This window comes from Lagopus muta, chromosome 18 (assembly GCF_023343835.1).
Source record: "Lagopus muta isolate bLagMut1 chromosome 18, bLagMut1 primary, whole genome shotgun sequence".
In the NCBI taxonomy this organism is placed as follows: Eukaryota; Metazoa; Chordata; class Aves; order Galliformes; family Phasianidae; genus Lagopus; species Lagopus muta.
The window spans coordinates 2,147,288-2,161,668 of NC_064450.1; the positions used below are offsets into that span (position 1 = coordinate 2,147,288).

General features: G+C 48.0%; 1 protein-coding gene across 3 annotated transcripts in view; it reads right to left on the minus strand.

Annotated features, from left to right (window-relative positions):
* STX8 (syntaxin 8) overlaps positions 1 to 14,381 on the minus strand; it is a 78,636-nt gene that overhangs the window by 51,126 nt on the left and 13,129 nt on the right. Inside the window, exons 6-7 of one of the 3 annotated variants that reach the window (XM_048965162.1) lie at positions 14,085 to 14,177; positions 1,340 to 1,525 (exon numbers count right to left, since the gene is read on the minus strand). In XM_048965162.1, the coding sequence (XP_048821119.1) occupies positions 1,392 to 1,525; positions 14,085 to 14,177 (227 nt within the window). In that variant the 3' untranslated portion in view covers positions 1,340 to 1,391. Of the gene's footprint in view, positions 1 to 1,339; positions 1,526 to 12,943; positions 13,990 to 14,084; positions 14,178 to 14,381 lie in introns of those variants that run through there. The other 2 variants (XM_048965163.1, XM_048965161.1) reach the window with 2 other exon arrangements.

Genomic DNA, 14,381 nt, shown 5'->3' on the forward strand with positions numbered 1-14,381 from the left:
TCCCCCTCTTATCCAGAAGAAGGGAGGCTTCCAATCCTCAAACATATTAAACAAGTGGACTGAGTCTGAACAGCAACAGCCAGCACCGAACTCATTTACCTCCCCACATCCATCCGACATGTAACAATCACCATGCAGCAGCAGGCACAGCTCCCAGCTCCTTTAGCCAGCCTTAAAAATAGGGTTTGTTTGGGAGCACAAGAGCACCCACGGCACTGCGGGGTGAAACATGAAAGGAGACAGACACAACACAGCGGTCAGCACAACGCTTGCAACAGCTTCAGGCTGTCTGTATTAGCAGCTCATCAGCGCTCAGCTTCAGGCAGAAGAGGTGCTCGCCAGCCTCTGCCAGCAAGGAGACAGCTTGAGTGTGAGCAAGGAACTCCTGTGCAAACCTGGGCTTGGAAAGGAGAGCAGTCATCATTTTGCATCCAGAAATACCTGAGGATCCGATGGGAACTTCAGCAGAGCAGCAATCAGTGCCACAAGTTATCAAGGACAGATGGGCAGGACTACAACTCCTCAGTGTCTGCAGCTTGTTTTCATATAATAATTAATAGCAAGAGCTATTGGAAAGCTTCCTCCCTTTCAAAAACACAAACCTCTTGCTAAAGTCAATAGTGCCAGTCAGCTTATGAAATGTTTTTATACCACAACTGAAGAATGGCTTTTCTGCTGCATTTGGTTTTGGTGACGTCACCACCTCCAGATGACTTTAGGCAGACAGTCTCTGCTGCTTTAGTGCCCAGCTGCTCCATTTAATCCCCGCTAAGACTGTTTTTCCTCTTCAAACTTCTTTAGGCATTGTGCTGGGAGACTTGTTTAAAACATATTCCTTACAAAGGCTCCCGGCAACTCTGAAATGAAAGTGGTTCTCAAGTCTTCCTACTGACTTCAGAGGACAAATGGTTGGGCTGTCACAGCTGAGCAGCATGGAAAAATGTTCTGGAGATGGATGAGAAGCCAGGCCACAGAGCTCCTGCACCCCACACCAACTGCCCTCGGCTTCATTCCAACAAGGTTTCCCAACACGCTGCTCTGGACAGGTCAAGTGTCACTAAGTCACAGAATCACAGAATGGCCAGGGTTGGAGGGGACCTCAAGGATCACGAAGCTCCAACCCCTTGCCACACGCAGGGCCACCAACCTCCACATTTCACAGCAGCCCAGGCTGCCCAGGGCCCCATCCAACCTGCCAGTGAACACCTCCAGGGATGGACGGGGCATCCACAGCCTCTCTGGGCAGCTGTTCCAGCTCCTCACCACTCTCACAGTAAAGAACTTCCCCTGACATCCAACCAAAATCTTCCCTCCCTCAACTTAAAACCATTTCCTCTTGTCCTGCTGTTACCTACCCTACTTTCAAAGAGTTGAACGTCCTGCAGAGCAGCTCAGTTCTTCACGCAGTAAGCTTGCAAATAATGCAGGGCAAGCCTGTTCTCCGCAAAGCTTCTAAAAGGCCTCTTTACACTGCCTCCAACTTCCGAAGAACTCTCAGCGAGGCTGGGCAGTGACATCAGTCCTGCTGCAAACAGAATTAGCACAGCCAGGTTGAGAGCAGATAACTGAGGTTCCTAATGGACTGGCATATTGCTTTTCCTATTTGAAAGCCTATCATAAGGAGATCCCTCAGCCTTGCCAACTTGGTTTGAGATGTCACACATGGCTCCATTGCGAGTAGTCCACAGAAAGTGGAACAAGAAACAAGTGAGAAGTTTGCTTTATGCTTATAACAAAGCAGTAAGATACACATCATTTCACCACTTAAAGCCTCTCTAAACAATACTCTTCCAGTACAGCTCCAAAAATACAAAAGCTCAAGCTGCTGATGCCGCTGCCCAGTAGCAAAGCTGTAATTGAACCTACTTGCTGTTGGTAGCACCCAGCAGGCCTGGCAGGTTGGCAATGCCGTGCTAACAGAGATTCCCTCCAGCTGCTCCATGTCACTGCTGCACTGCCAGCAGCAGAAAGCAGCTCCCAAGAGGTGCCCCCAGCTCCCAGCAGCAGCCCTGGGCTTCAGATGCTGAGAAAACACCCTGCCATGACCTGGCCTGCTCTGAAGAGAAGCAACACAAGGTGCAGTATGGAAAACTAATGATCAGGTTGTATCTGCAGCCTCCAGTTGTAGTTCAGCACCAGACAATTTTGGGAGCAAGTTTTAGAAATCTGAGAACAGAAGAGCAGGGGAGGGATTGGACAAATGCCCCGAATGACTGAAAGCTCAGGAAGAGCATGGAGTAACCAAAAGGCCTTCAGGAAAAGTCACTTCAGCCACACAGAGCACTGATAGGAGAGGCTCTCCCTCCTTTATGGTCAGCATCACCAAATATCAGATCTCTGCTTGGAAAACAGGCACAGCCAGCTTGGAGGAAGGCTTCTCCCTTCAGCAAAAGGAGGAAGCACTGATGGTGCACACAAACCTTCAGACCCTCCCTTAGAAAAGCCCTCTGGTCTCCAGCTATGCAAGTCATTTTCCTTCCATTGAAAACACACCACCCACATCACCCATCAGAAAAACAGTTGCAGCTTCTATTGTAATAAAGCATCAAATTGAGTTTTGGCGTAAGAAGTGAAGTCACAGCAGTTTAACCAGCAGAAAGGACTACAGCTAAGCTAACTGGGCTCCAGTGAAGCAGCCCTGTAATTACATAAGAACAGTGAGGCATCATTCAGCAGTGGGAAAAACCCAAGTGGTCTCACACCGACCCCAGCTATACGCAGACACTGAGGGCAGCTCCTCTCCAGGTCTGATCCTCAGCACAGAACGCCCCACATGCTCTGCCCCTGGGCTGGTGCTTGGAGGCAGATCAGTCTCAATAATAGTTTCCAAGGAAAACTACTTATTTATAACGGGAACTATTACATAAAAATGAGGCTATGTCATAAGCTCGACCAGAAGGAAGCTTTCCTCCCAGCTTATCTGATTTTCTATTCATTTCAAACACCACGTTTCGGAAGGCCACTTCAGAGTTCAATTCACACTGCTCATTTTCTTTGGCAAAAACCCACATTATCTACAAACCTGGGCTGAAAACCCAATTACAGTAACGTGATACCCACACCCTGATGCACAGCAACGGGATGACAGGGGGATGAGGAAAATGCCCATGTTCCAAACTAACAGCAGGTACCAGAACTGCTAGTCACGAGCAGAGCTACATCTGGAAGGTGCCCAGGTGGGACACAGGACACCAAGAGAAGGGGGAACATCCGCATTAAGATGACACTAAGATGATCAGGGGACTGGAGCACCTCCCCTATGAGGACAGGCTGAGGGAGTTGGGCTTGTTCAGCCTGGAGAAGAGAAGGCTGCGGGGTGACCTCATTGCAGCCTATCAATACCTGAAGGGAACCTACACCCAGGAGGGGAGTAAACTCTTCAAAAGGGCTGACAACAGCAGGACTAGGGGAAATGGATCCAAGTTGAAGGAGGGAAGATTTAGGTTAGATGTTAGGGGGAAGTTCTTTACTAGGAGAGTGGTTAGGCCCTGGAACGGGTTGCCCAGGGAGGTTGTGGATGCCCCGTCCTTGGACGTGTTTAAGGCCAGGTTGGACGGGGTCCTGGGCAACCTGATCTGAATGTGTATGTTTGGTGGCCCTGCTAGGCAGGGGGGTTGGAACTACATGATCCTTGGGGTCCCTTCCAACCCAGGTGATTCTGTGATTCTGTGTGACAGCTTGCTTGGAGCACTGTGCTGAGCCCCTCAGCACTGCTGTTCTGCAGTTCTTACCAAGGGGAGCACTGGGCTGTCACAGCACAGCAGGGGTGTGTGCCCTCCACCAGTCCCAGCACCCAGGCTGGGCTCTGAGGCTGTCTGCTGTGACTGCTCTCTCATTTCAGCGTGGCAATGTAAACACAGAGGTCAAAGGAAGACAGAAAAAACATTCTGGGAGTTTATACCGAATGTTATCTTACTTCCACACGGGCTCTGCCCAAAATAGATCTAACCCAACCCTTAGAACATGGGCAGTGCTTGAATCACCCTTCTCTCAGCATTCCTGCTGATCCCAGTCCCAAGCCGGACCCCCAGAGGGGTGCTTCAGGGCCGGATCCCGGCACCTGGCTGCCCAGGGCCAAACCCCTCTCTTGTTGCAGGCAGGTACCCCCAGCTCCTCCCAAACTTGGCGAACATCAGGCCCAGATGTTTCCGACTAAAGGCTCTGGACTCAAACCAGCATTTTTCAACAAAACTTGGTTGCATGAGAAAACCTCCAACAAAACGTTGAGATCAAATACTGGAGTTATTTCAAAACAATGCAACTTATGCAGCCAAAAGACACAGCTGATAATGCCCCCCACTTCGATGCCAGCCGGTTCATATTATGGTATCTGTTTTGAAGTATGGATTTACTCCCTCATGCTACAGTGCTGGCCATAGCTGTGTTGGGGGAGCCTTGTCTGCTTGCACCTCCAGGCCCCCTGAGCAGCACAGTGAGAATCACACTGGCTCCTGATGGATTCCCTCCAGCCCAGCCCCAGCAGCACCTTAGCAGGGCAGCAGGCACATCCTTGGCCAGCAAGGCCAAATGCCTCTCCAGTATGTGGCCCCAACAGCACGACGTTTACAGCACTGATCTTATTTGGGTTGGGCCGCACAGGGCCAAGATAAATTTCAACACATCAGGAATTCACAAAGGTTATGCTAATATGACTTATTCCACCTCAAACTCAAGCTTGCAAGGAAGTCATCTTATTATTCACAATAATAATTACAGTACAATTATTTTATCTGTTTTTAAGCGATCTCAAGATGCTTTCAGATATTAACTTCATCAGCTTAAAAGCATCCCGTGCCACGTTTATGTCACATCAACTTTAATTATGTTTGACTGAAACACAGTTCTGAGCAAGCAATTGTTCGCCGCGCTCAGTTCTGCTGTCACCCCATTGCAGTGGCTGTGTTATGCCCATTGTACAAGCAGACAGCTGTGGGGCTGATTTCAATGCTCGAGCATCACCAACTGCCACTTGCAGGCTGCACCTAGCAGCAGACTTTACAAATATCAAAGTAGTATTTAACCAAGCCAGAAAGCCCCACTTCCTATTCAAACACAGCACAATAGAGCTCCGTCTGCACGCACACAGGCAGCACAGCAACCAGCCCCAGCCTGCTGCCTGCCCCTCACAGTGCTCAGAGCATCACAAGATGTTCCACTTCATTCTCTGCTTCTGCGAGGTGCTCACCACCAAAGTGATTCCATACGTATCATAAGGCAGACCAGCAAACCTGAGGCTCCTTGGCCAGCGAGGAATGGGGGCAAGCTCAGCCAAGCAGCCAGCATAAGCTTTGGAGATGGAGTATGTTCTGTTTTGTATCCAGGAGAACAGAGGGAAACAGCGAGGGAAGTCCTCCGTTCAGGCAGGAGTGAGCTAGAATCTGTTTGAGATAATGAGAAACGCAGGACAATCTGAAAGAGAGAACTCACAAACTGACTCAGTGGTGAGTAAATTAACTTCAAAGCACTCTTCGGATTCCAGCAGGACAACGTGCCCAAAAACGTGGTTTTCTTGCTCTCTCCCGTGTTGTAACCATTCAGACTTTGACCCTAAAAGTTTTCTGGGAAATCTATTACGAGGCCATTTAGCATCCAGCAGCCCACTCACCAAATCACCGTGATGCAAGAGCATACGGTTCCTCCCAAGCACGACTCCCTCTGAAGCCCAGCACTGCGTTCCCCTCAGCAGCACTGAGGCACACGAGTTACCCAGCACCGCAGGACCGAGGGATCATCACTGCTTCCCCACAGACCCCTTCTAAAGGAAAGGGGCGAAGGAAGCAGTAACGTCAAAGTCTTTCCAAGTACAAACTCTCACGCTGCCTTTCACTGCCACAATGAAGAACTGGCTCAAAATGATGTCTGTTTTTAAAGAAGTGGTGCTAAATGGTTCAGGACTAAAATATTGCCCAGACACGGCCATCTACCATTGAAAATGCTGATGCAAAATATGCTCCAGACAGATCCTACTCACTGTAACCACAAGCTCCTGGAGAACAGGCCAGAGAAAGCCTGGGACCCAGTACCTATCATGCAATTAAATCCTTCCTTGATTCAGTCAAAAACAAGAGGGACAGCACCCAAGGAAATGGGCCAGATAGGTAACAACAAATCTACATGGGTAAAATAAGCAGAATTATAAACTTCCACGACAGCCCCCTAGATCTCCCACCACAGGCACTCTGCAGCAGGCAGCTCCCTTCTTGCCTTTCTCTCCTTCAGAGAGTGTGCAGGCAGGAGTTACACCTTCTGCTGCCCACTGCAGGTACAGCATTTCACCTGCAGGAGCTGCGATGGATACGGGCTGGGGCTGTGCCTCTACATGATGAATGGCAGCAACAGAGCAGAAAGCAGGCTAGGAAAACCAGGCTAGGAGACCTCTGCGGTCTCAATTTGAGATTCTGAACAGAGGAAAAGCTAAATTAACATGGAAAAAAAAATCATCAGAGCGTTGAAATATCTACAATTACAGTGAGGTTTTGTTTTCTTTTCAAACAGCTTAAATCAAACGACTGGAGGAGCAGACGGGGGAAAAGAACTCTTCTGCTACGAGCTGAGGTTTACATCCCTATTAGAGCTCTCCTTAAGCCCTGCTCCAAAATTAATGACAAGACTTTGCAATTGAGACGGTTAAGATCATAATTCTTATCAAGAAATGCGGCGAGGTTTCACAAGAGTTCGGCACTCATTTTCCCCCGCAGCACTTTCCCAACACTCCAATGGCCATGAGGACAGCTGAAGGAAGGCAGCCTCCCCCCACACGGCGTATGGGTGAGGTAGGGGCTGACTAACTGTGGAAAAATCCACATAATTGAGAAGACAAATGTTGAGCAGTTATTTTACGGCTTGAACTATTCAAGGAAAAAGGCGGTGCGTGCCAAGAGGCCAGACAGGCTCACGGTGTGTGTGTCAGCATCGAGCTTCCTTTCATCCCCATCCAGGTTGTGCTGTGCTGCTTTATCTGGTTCTGCGAGCGCCGCAGAAAGCTATAAAAGATACTGAGAGAAAAAGGAGCATCTCCCATTATCACGTGTACACAGAGAGCGTACAAAGCACGCGCTGCCTCAGCCGCACGAATGCTGTTGAGGCCGTTTGTTGCCTCCCCAGAGAGGGCCCTATTTTCAGTTGTTTAAAATGATGAAAAACGTTAAGGACTCGGGCTGAAGATTCCAAGCTTGGATGCTCACTTCCAGATGAATTTCATAAAAAAGAATATATTAAAGTTTCAGCCAAAACATCTCAGCCATTTCAGAACAATGCTCTTTTCCCCCGTTACGGCTCTCCAGTGGCCTCAGGAGCTGCAGTCCCCCAATGCCTTCCCATTAACACAAGTTAGAGGGAGACAGAAAAGGACGCAGACAGGGTGGTTTCAGAAGCGAGGATTAAGACATTCAGGAGGGGAGATTAAAGATCAGCTCAATAAAAGCAGGAGAATGAGAAGTTTGAAGGAAGCCAAGCTGCAGAAAAGAAAGAAAAAGCTAGAGAAGGCAGTAACAAGGTGACCAGTCCACCTCCTGCTCCAACACACCCCAGCAGTGCAACCAACAGAAATAACACCTCACCCCTGCTCCTTCTGCCCACAACTCACCCCACTGCTTCTGCCCAGCCCTCCCTCCCCAGCAGCTCATTTCCTTCTGCACAAACCCTCCATTCCTGTTCTCAGCATGCTCTTTTTCCAGCCATGCCATCCCAGCACTCCTGGTGGTCACTCCTGTGTGCTTTAAGGCACACCTTGCCTACCCCCGGCTGCCCCACCTGCTCCCCATACCTTGATGAGCTGCTAGCCAAGCTGCTGTCCCTTCTCCACACCAAGCTTAATAAAGGACTGGCTGAACAACAGTGGTTTGTCAGAGCCTTTCACAGCATTACACCGTTCAGCCTGTTTAAGTTGTGACCTACAGACTGTGCTCCCCAAGCCCTTCTCCTAAGGGTTAGTTGCTCATCTTGAATCAGCTTAATCCTCACACCAGTGTGACCCTTTGCTTGTAGCCAGGCTGAATTTCACTCTCATTTGTCAAGATCACTGGGAGGAATCCTAGCGTTACTGCAGCCTTCCTCGTCTCTTATGTCACACAGGAGTTGGGTAAGCACACCATGCACTTCATCCTCCGTGTTTTCAGCAAAAATGCTGAGGAGAACTAGAAAGACCAAAGCAGCCCAACTCAGTTCAGCCTTGTAATCTAATTATGAATCAGCAGTCCTTAATTTCTGATTGTAACTATCCGATCAACTTCATATATATTGGAGATGACTCACTTGAACCCATGCAGCCACGGGTTTCACAAGAACGTCTTGTGAAACAGAATCAAAACCATTCTTACATCAAGATGGCACCGAGTTGTTTTCCCCTACTCACAAAGCTCCTTTATAGAACGAATTCAAACTCATTTGACACAACGGATTCTTAACGAGGACTTTGCAGAGAGCCACAGCAGCTCTCACACCTCACCACTGCTCACCACAGAGCTCCAGCAGTCGGACCGCCATCAACCCACCCAGCAGAGCCCAAAAGGGAACGCAGATGCTTACGCCTCATTCTTACTGCTGCTGTCAGCAACTGTCCGCGGAGCCCACAGGCAGCACATCTCACACCTCTCACACGCTGCTCCCCATCAGCCAACACCGGCAAAATTGCGCCGTCAGCCCGAGCTGCAGAGGGCCCTGCGGAGGTGTTCTCATCTGGCCGCTGACCCGCGCTGGGCGCTGGATCCATTCTGCACTTTCCAGGTTTGGTTTGTGTTTGGTTTTTGTTTTTTTCCAGTTTTCTTTTTAAAGATACCAGGAAATTTGACGTATACACAAACACTGGAAACACTGAAGCAGCAAAGCGACGTACTTAAAAAGGTTGGGAAATGCTACAAATAATGCTGTTTTGTGTGGACACGCGTTTTCGATCCAATATAAACTCAACGTACCGCTAGTTCTCATTACATACATCCTCCAGCAGTCAGCAGGGCAGGGCTCACTTCCTCGACAGATACGGAATATTTTGTTTTACCCTCCTCACCCAGCAGGCCACGCACTGCTCCAGCTCTGCATCTTCCTCCTCCAGCCATGGCCCTCCTGATGGTAAAAACAAGTGTGTTCTGATTCTGACAGCTCCCTCAGGAGATGAAACACTACCGACCCCAGCTCAGAAGGAAAAATAAGAAAATGAATCATTACGGTTTATTCGGGGTGCTCAGTAAATGAGGTTTTGAACCTCTCTGGAAAGAGGCAACACGCCAAGCCTTCTCCTTCCCAGCAGCGCTCACAGCACTTTCTGTTCAGCTCCAATGCCCAAAGCTCAGCAGACAAACCCTACAACACCTGGAAGCACAGAAGGGAAGTGCTTTGGAAAAAGCATGGTCAAGGAGACTTAAGCAGCATCACAGGGCTCCCAGGAAGAAGCCATAAAAAGACACTTTAGAAGTAACTTTGCCTCTACATACAGTTACTGCCAATCCAATCCAAACCCAGACGAGATCAAGTCCTGCACACAATAAGGCACGGCCTGCAGAAAACACTGTGTGACTGCTTTAAGCCTAGAAATACATGCAAGGAGTGCCATCGAAGCTCACTTTTGGCATTCCCTGACTTCTGAGTGTTCACACTGAGACTGAGTATTCCCCAGTTTAGATCACTGATGACAAAAAACAACATTTAACACGGGTGTTAATTTTTCCCCTAAGAAGGGTTAACTCCTACTAAGCAGCGCGCAATAAAGACAGAACATTTCACCAATAAAACTGAAGTCATTTCTACTCCACACAATAAGCTCAGGAAGCAAAATAAAAATCTATCTGCATAGCATGAGGTCAGTCAAGCTACGGATGGTTATTTAAAATCTAAATATTAAGAACAGATGCTTCTTTTTGGAGGTGTTTAAAGAACCTGGGACCTGCCGGTGCTCAGCGTTTCTCAAGGAATGCTGCAGACCTTCAAACCCACACCAGCCCATCTCAGCTGGGGCAGGAGCACTGTGCTCCGGACAAGATGAACGTTCTTTCACATTCAATCTTCCACCTTTTCTTATTTACAAGCTAATCCTAACAATGAGGTAATATATCCACAGCCTCATTGGTTTTAGCCTCATAACTCATACATATTCTATACACAATACTAATTAGTTTGTATTATAGCAAAATGTACCTAATAAACAGAAATGTGAAACTATGTCGTATTTCAGGGCTCCTTTTTGATGCTGGCTATACAATAGCCATGTAAAAGAATCTTTAGGAGAAGCCTGTTACTGCCTGCATACCAACCAGGCTGCACCAGAAGGGATGGACTTGAACACCATCCTGGAGACGTGCACTGAGTCCCAGCTGCACAAGGTGTTTCAGCTACTTCCTGTGACTGCACAAGAACACTTCTCTATGTGTACACAAAGCAGCCTCCAGGTGTGCTGGCTGCAGTGTGCCCAGCTCACCAACTCCATGTGCCAGAAAGTCACTGGGATTCCTGGGCTGGCACTGAGGGAAGGGCCAAGCTGAGCCCCTGTCCTAGCCAGCACACCACAGGTGAGCTGCAAACTATCAAAGAGACAATGTGTGCTTGAATGTGGGGTTGGTTTTTGCAATTTGGCTGATGAGAAAGTAAATATGTTACATAACCATGTTGTAAAACATCACTCTGACAGAGAGTTTACTCAAAAAAGAGCTATCTTCACTGCATATTTGCTCTGCATCCAGCAACCCCTGGACCAGTAAAAGGACCAACGATGGCCTTTCCTTTGCAGCTCATCATTTATGAACGTATTTATGTTCTGACGAATTTTCAGTGGGCAGGAAGCAGAAGGATCCATCCTCAATGGCCTGCACCAAATGGGAAGAAGCATGGTAAAAATGCTGAGCGCTATGAATTTTGCAGGCTCCGTCGCTGAGAGCAGTTATGTCCTCATGTGAGCGTGCCACAGTGAAAGGCAACATCTCTATAAGGGTAAAACAAACAGCACTCAGAATTTCTGAAAGCATTCTTCCCGAATTATTGCACTAGATTAGATTGCCTCATCAGCAGGGCCAGAGGACATTTGCACTATTTTCCTGCTTTTTTTTTTTTTTTTTTTTCATGTAACAGATGAAAAGAATACAGAAAGTTTTCTGGGGCCAACATTGGAATTAACAATGGGAAAATTCTTTTGCTAATCCCCCCCATCTCTCCCGTTGCTAGCAGGCTCCCAAGGCTGGAAAAACACAATGTCTCCCCGTACCCTGCTTCTCATTGGTGCACCACGCTGTGCTCAGGACGTCGGGATGGACCCACAGCTCAGCTCAGGGCCATAAAACCTCCAGGATGGAGCTCTGGGGAAAATCTGAGTACAGAAGGACATTAGTCTCTAATTAAAACCTGGAAGCCCCTGGTGGGCCTGAGGAGGCCCAGCTCTTCCCAGAGCCCATGGCGCAGTGCAGCCACCCCATGCCTCTCTTTCACACTGTGGCACAGCCCTGTGCCACGCTTGCCAGCCCACCAGCGAGGGGAAAGCAGACAGCACCGGGCACCCGCCCCCCTCGCAGAGGCATTTCATCATTTTGCAGTCATTTAACAAACACAAAAGAATTTACACGTAGTGACTCGACTCGAGAAGTAAACTTTGCATAATGAATCCGGGCGCCTCCAATGCTGGCTGTGCTCAGAGCATCCGCAGCTGTACAGCAACACCCACTGGCACACGGGGGAAGTGCCCGACGATGGGAGGTCACAGATAGCAGCGGAACAAGGAAGGAAAAGAGCCGCTGCCTGGGAAATAAATGCACTAACCCAGCTCTCTGAATGGTTGCACTAACTGCAAGGCATCGACAGCTACTTCTGAAGCCAGCCGTGCTTTACCAGAAGCTCGAGCTCCGAAGGCAGAGCAAGGCACCGAGCGCTTGCAGGAGGTGGCAATGGCCAAAGCAGGTGAGAGCTGTCAGGCTGCTGCTGGGAAACTTGACTCGAATAAAAAGAAGTACTGATGCAGTGCTTAATGAAGATGAACTTCCACTGCCTTCCCCCAGACAGACGATGCCATTATCACTCACCACTAAGAAGGAAAGAGACTGAGCAAGGGGAAATTACAGGGCAGTTACGCTTGTCAGCCTGACACTGTAATAGCAACACGATGTTGGCAACGTGCCGCAGAGAAGCCTGCAGACAATTAAGCACAGGGCATAAAATAAGGTGGGTAGAGGGAAAGTAGCCCACTGGAAAGTACTGCGAGGGATTTCAGCTTTTCCAGCATGAAGCACACCACCATATCCCCTGCGTCCACACAGAAGGGAAAAATAAGATGAATAATAACTGTGTGAAGTCAGAGAAAACCTGGAAGTCCAACAAGTCAAAGCTCAGCAGTGCGGTGCCTCCCTCTGCACAAGTGGGACTGCTGCCTTCTCCTGTGCTGCTGACATACGGACAGTGCCTGCGAGGCCAGCAGGTCTCATCCTTTTCATCTCAGGGCAGTGAGAAGCACAGGCAGCTCTGCTGTGCCCCCAGCAGCCTTCAGCCACAGCAATCCTCACTTGGGAAAGCTCCTCTTTTGAGAAAAAGTTGCCTGTCGCTCACAAAGAGCTCCTAGGGAAACATTACGAGTTTTGCTCCAGGCTTTGTAAATATCTGCAAGAGAAGAACGTCAAACAAAACTGGCATTATTTGCACTATTTGTAAGAAGGAGGGCCAAACACATTCCCAGTTTCAGAGATGTTTCAAGGCTTTGTTGCTACAAAAAGATCAGTATGGTCACGCAGTGCTGCAACAGCACAACACACAAAACCTGCAGTCCCAGAAACATAAGGATTTGGGGAACCTCTGGCCCCCAAGAGAGGGAAATGGAACACAGATTCTATATTTTCCTGATGAGAAACCAGGGTTTCACAGAGAATTAGTAAACACACTCATGAGTCCCACCTGTTTTCTATTTAGAGGAAAAAAAGCAATTAATGTGACTTTTTAAACAACTGTTAATAGAAGAAACTCATGAAACCGAGATTTCTAATGGAAAGTGTCTTTACTCAGTTGATGCAGAGGATCACAACACGACAGCAGCACCTCACACAGTTTCTCCCAGCTGTGCAAACCATTTTCTAACGACCTGAAGATGAACAAAGACACATTCTAGTCGTTCCTCATCCCTCCAGAGCACGGATGCACGGCAAGCACGAGAAGGACATCCCATCTCCTACCAGTCAGAACAGAGCTCCCAAGCAGCATTTACGCTGTGCAGTTCCTAGAATGGAACCCCTCACTCTGAGCAGCATGCAGAGGCATAAAGGGAAAAATACCAGCCCAGGAAGAAGTTGATTTCAGCATATCATTTATTAGCAAGTAAAAGGACGTTTACCTTCTCAGTGGTTAAGTACAACACAACCCAAAGATAAACCATATGGCTCAAGTCTTTGTGCAAGGGAGACAACTGGCAGGGCTCCAAGGCTCTAATTGAACTATTACCATATTGTAAGAAAGGAAGAAGTCAGAAAGACTGGAGGATCTGCTCTCCTAGGGACAGCTGATGTCAGGCAGGCAATTCAGGCCGTAACAAAGCATATTTATCAGGAGAGCAATTCCACCATTTGGATACTGGCTCAGTTTAAAGAAAAAAAAGCGCTCTTCTATTTCAATATTGCACTTAATTTGATCCTACATTCAACTCATGAAACCTTCAAAATCCCAAACGTTTGTAGCAAACAATACGCTTCTAGTTTAATTGCTGGCTCAAGGTTTTCCATTTAGTTAATAACTAAAGAAGCAAAGGAGGAATGTTCAAATGAAATCCAGCAACAAATAAAAGATTACCATTAAAAGAAGGGTCATTAGAACAGAACCGCTGAGAAGTGCAGAAGATCCAAGTACAAAATGGTTTTGTACTACATACAATTTCCCATCTTTTCTTTCAAAGGCAGCCTTCATGAAAACATCCCAAGTGTTACACATTTCACACACACCCGGGTTATGCAGTAAGACAAAACACAACAGTGAGCTCGTGAGCAGACAGAATCTGTCAGAGCCGCTGTACAAACCTTTGCAGTGCTGGCTTGTTGTCTGTGGGGCAAAGGGAACATACGAAGACTAAAGGAAATCAGACACAATCTTACACAAAAACGAGTGAGATGGGCCCCTGTGGATCTTGCTCTTACCGTTCTGCTCGTCCAGCTCATTCCCAATTTCCTGTCCCATTTGCTTTTGCCGGGATATGATTGAAGAAAGAGCATCAAGGCCGGCGTCTTGCTCTGCACCAAAAAATACATCAAGTTACATGAGGCAAATTGCCAGTGTGCCACATTGTGTGCAGTAAGAGATGCAGAAGCAAAGAGAAAGATCTAGTCTGCGCCTGAAGAGTTAAAACAAACTCAGAAAAGGACATCAACACAACAGGAAAATGAATCCTTATGGCAACAGTACTCCTAAAACAATGTGAATGATGGGTAATTAAT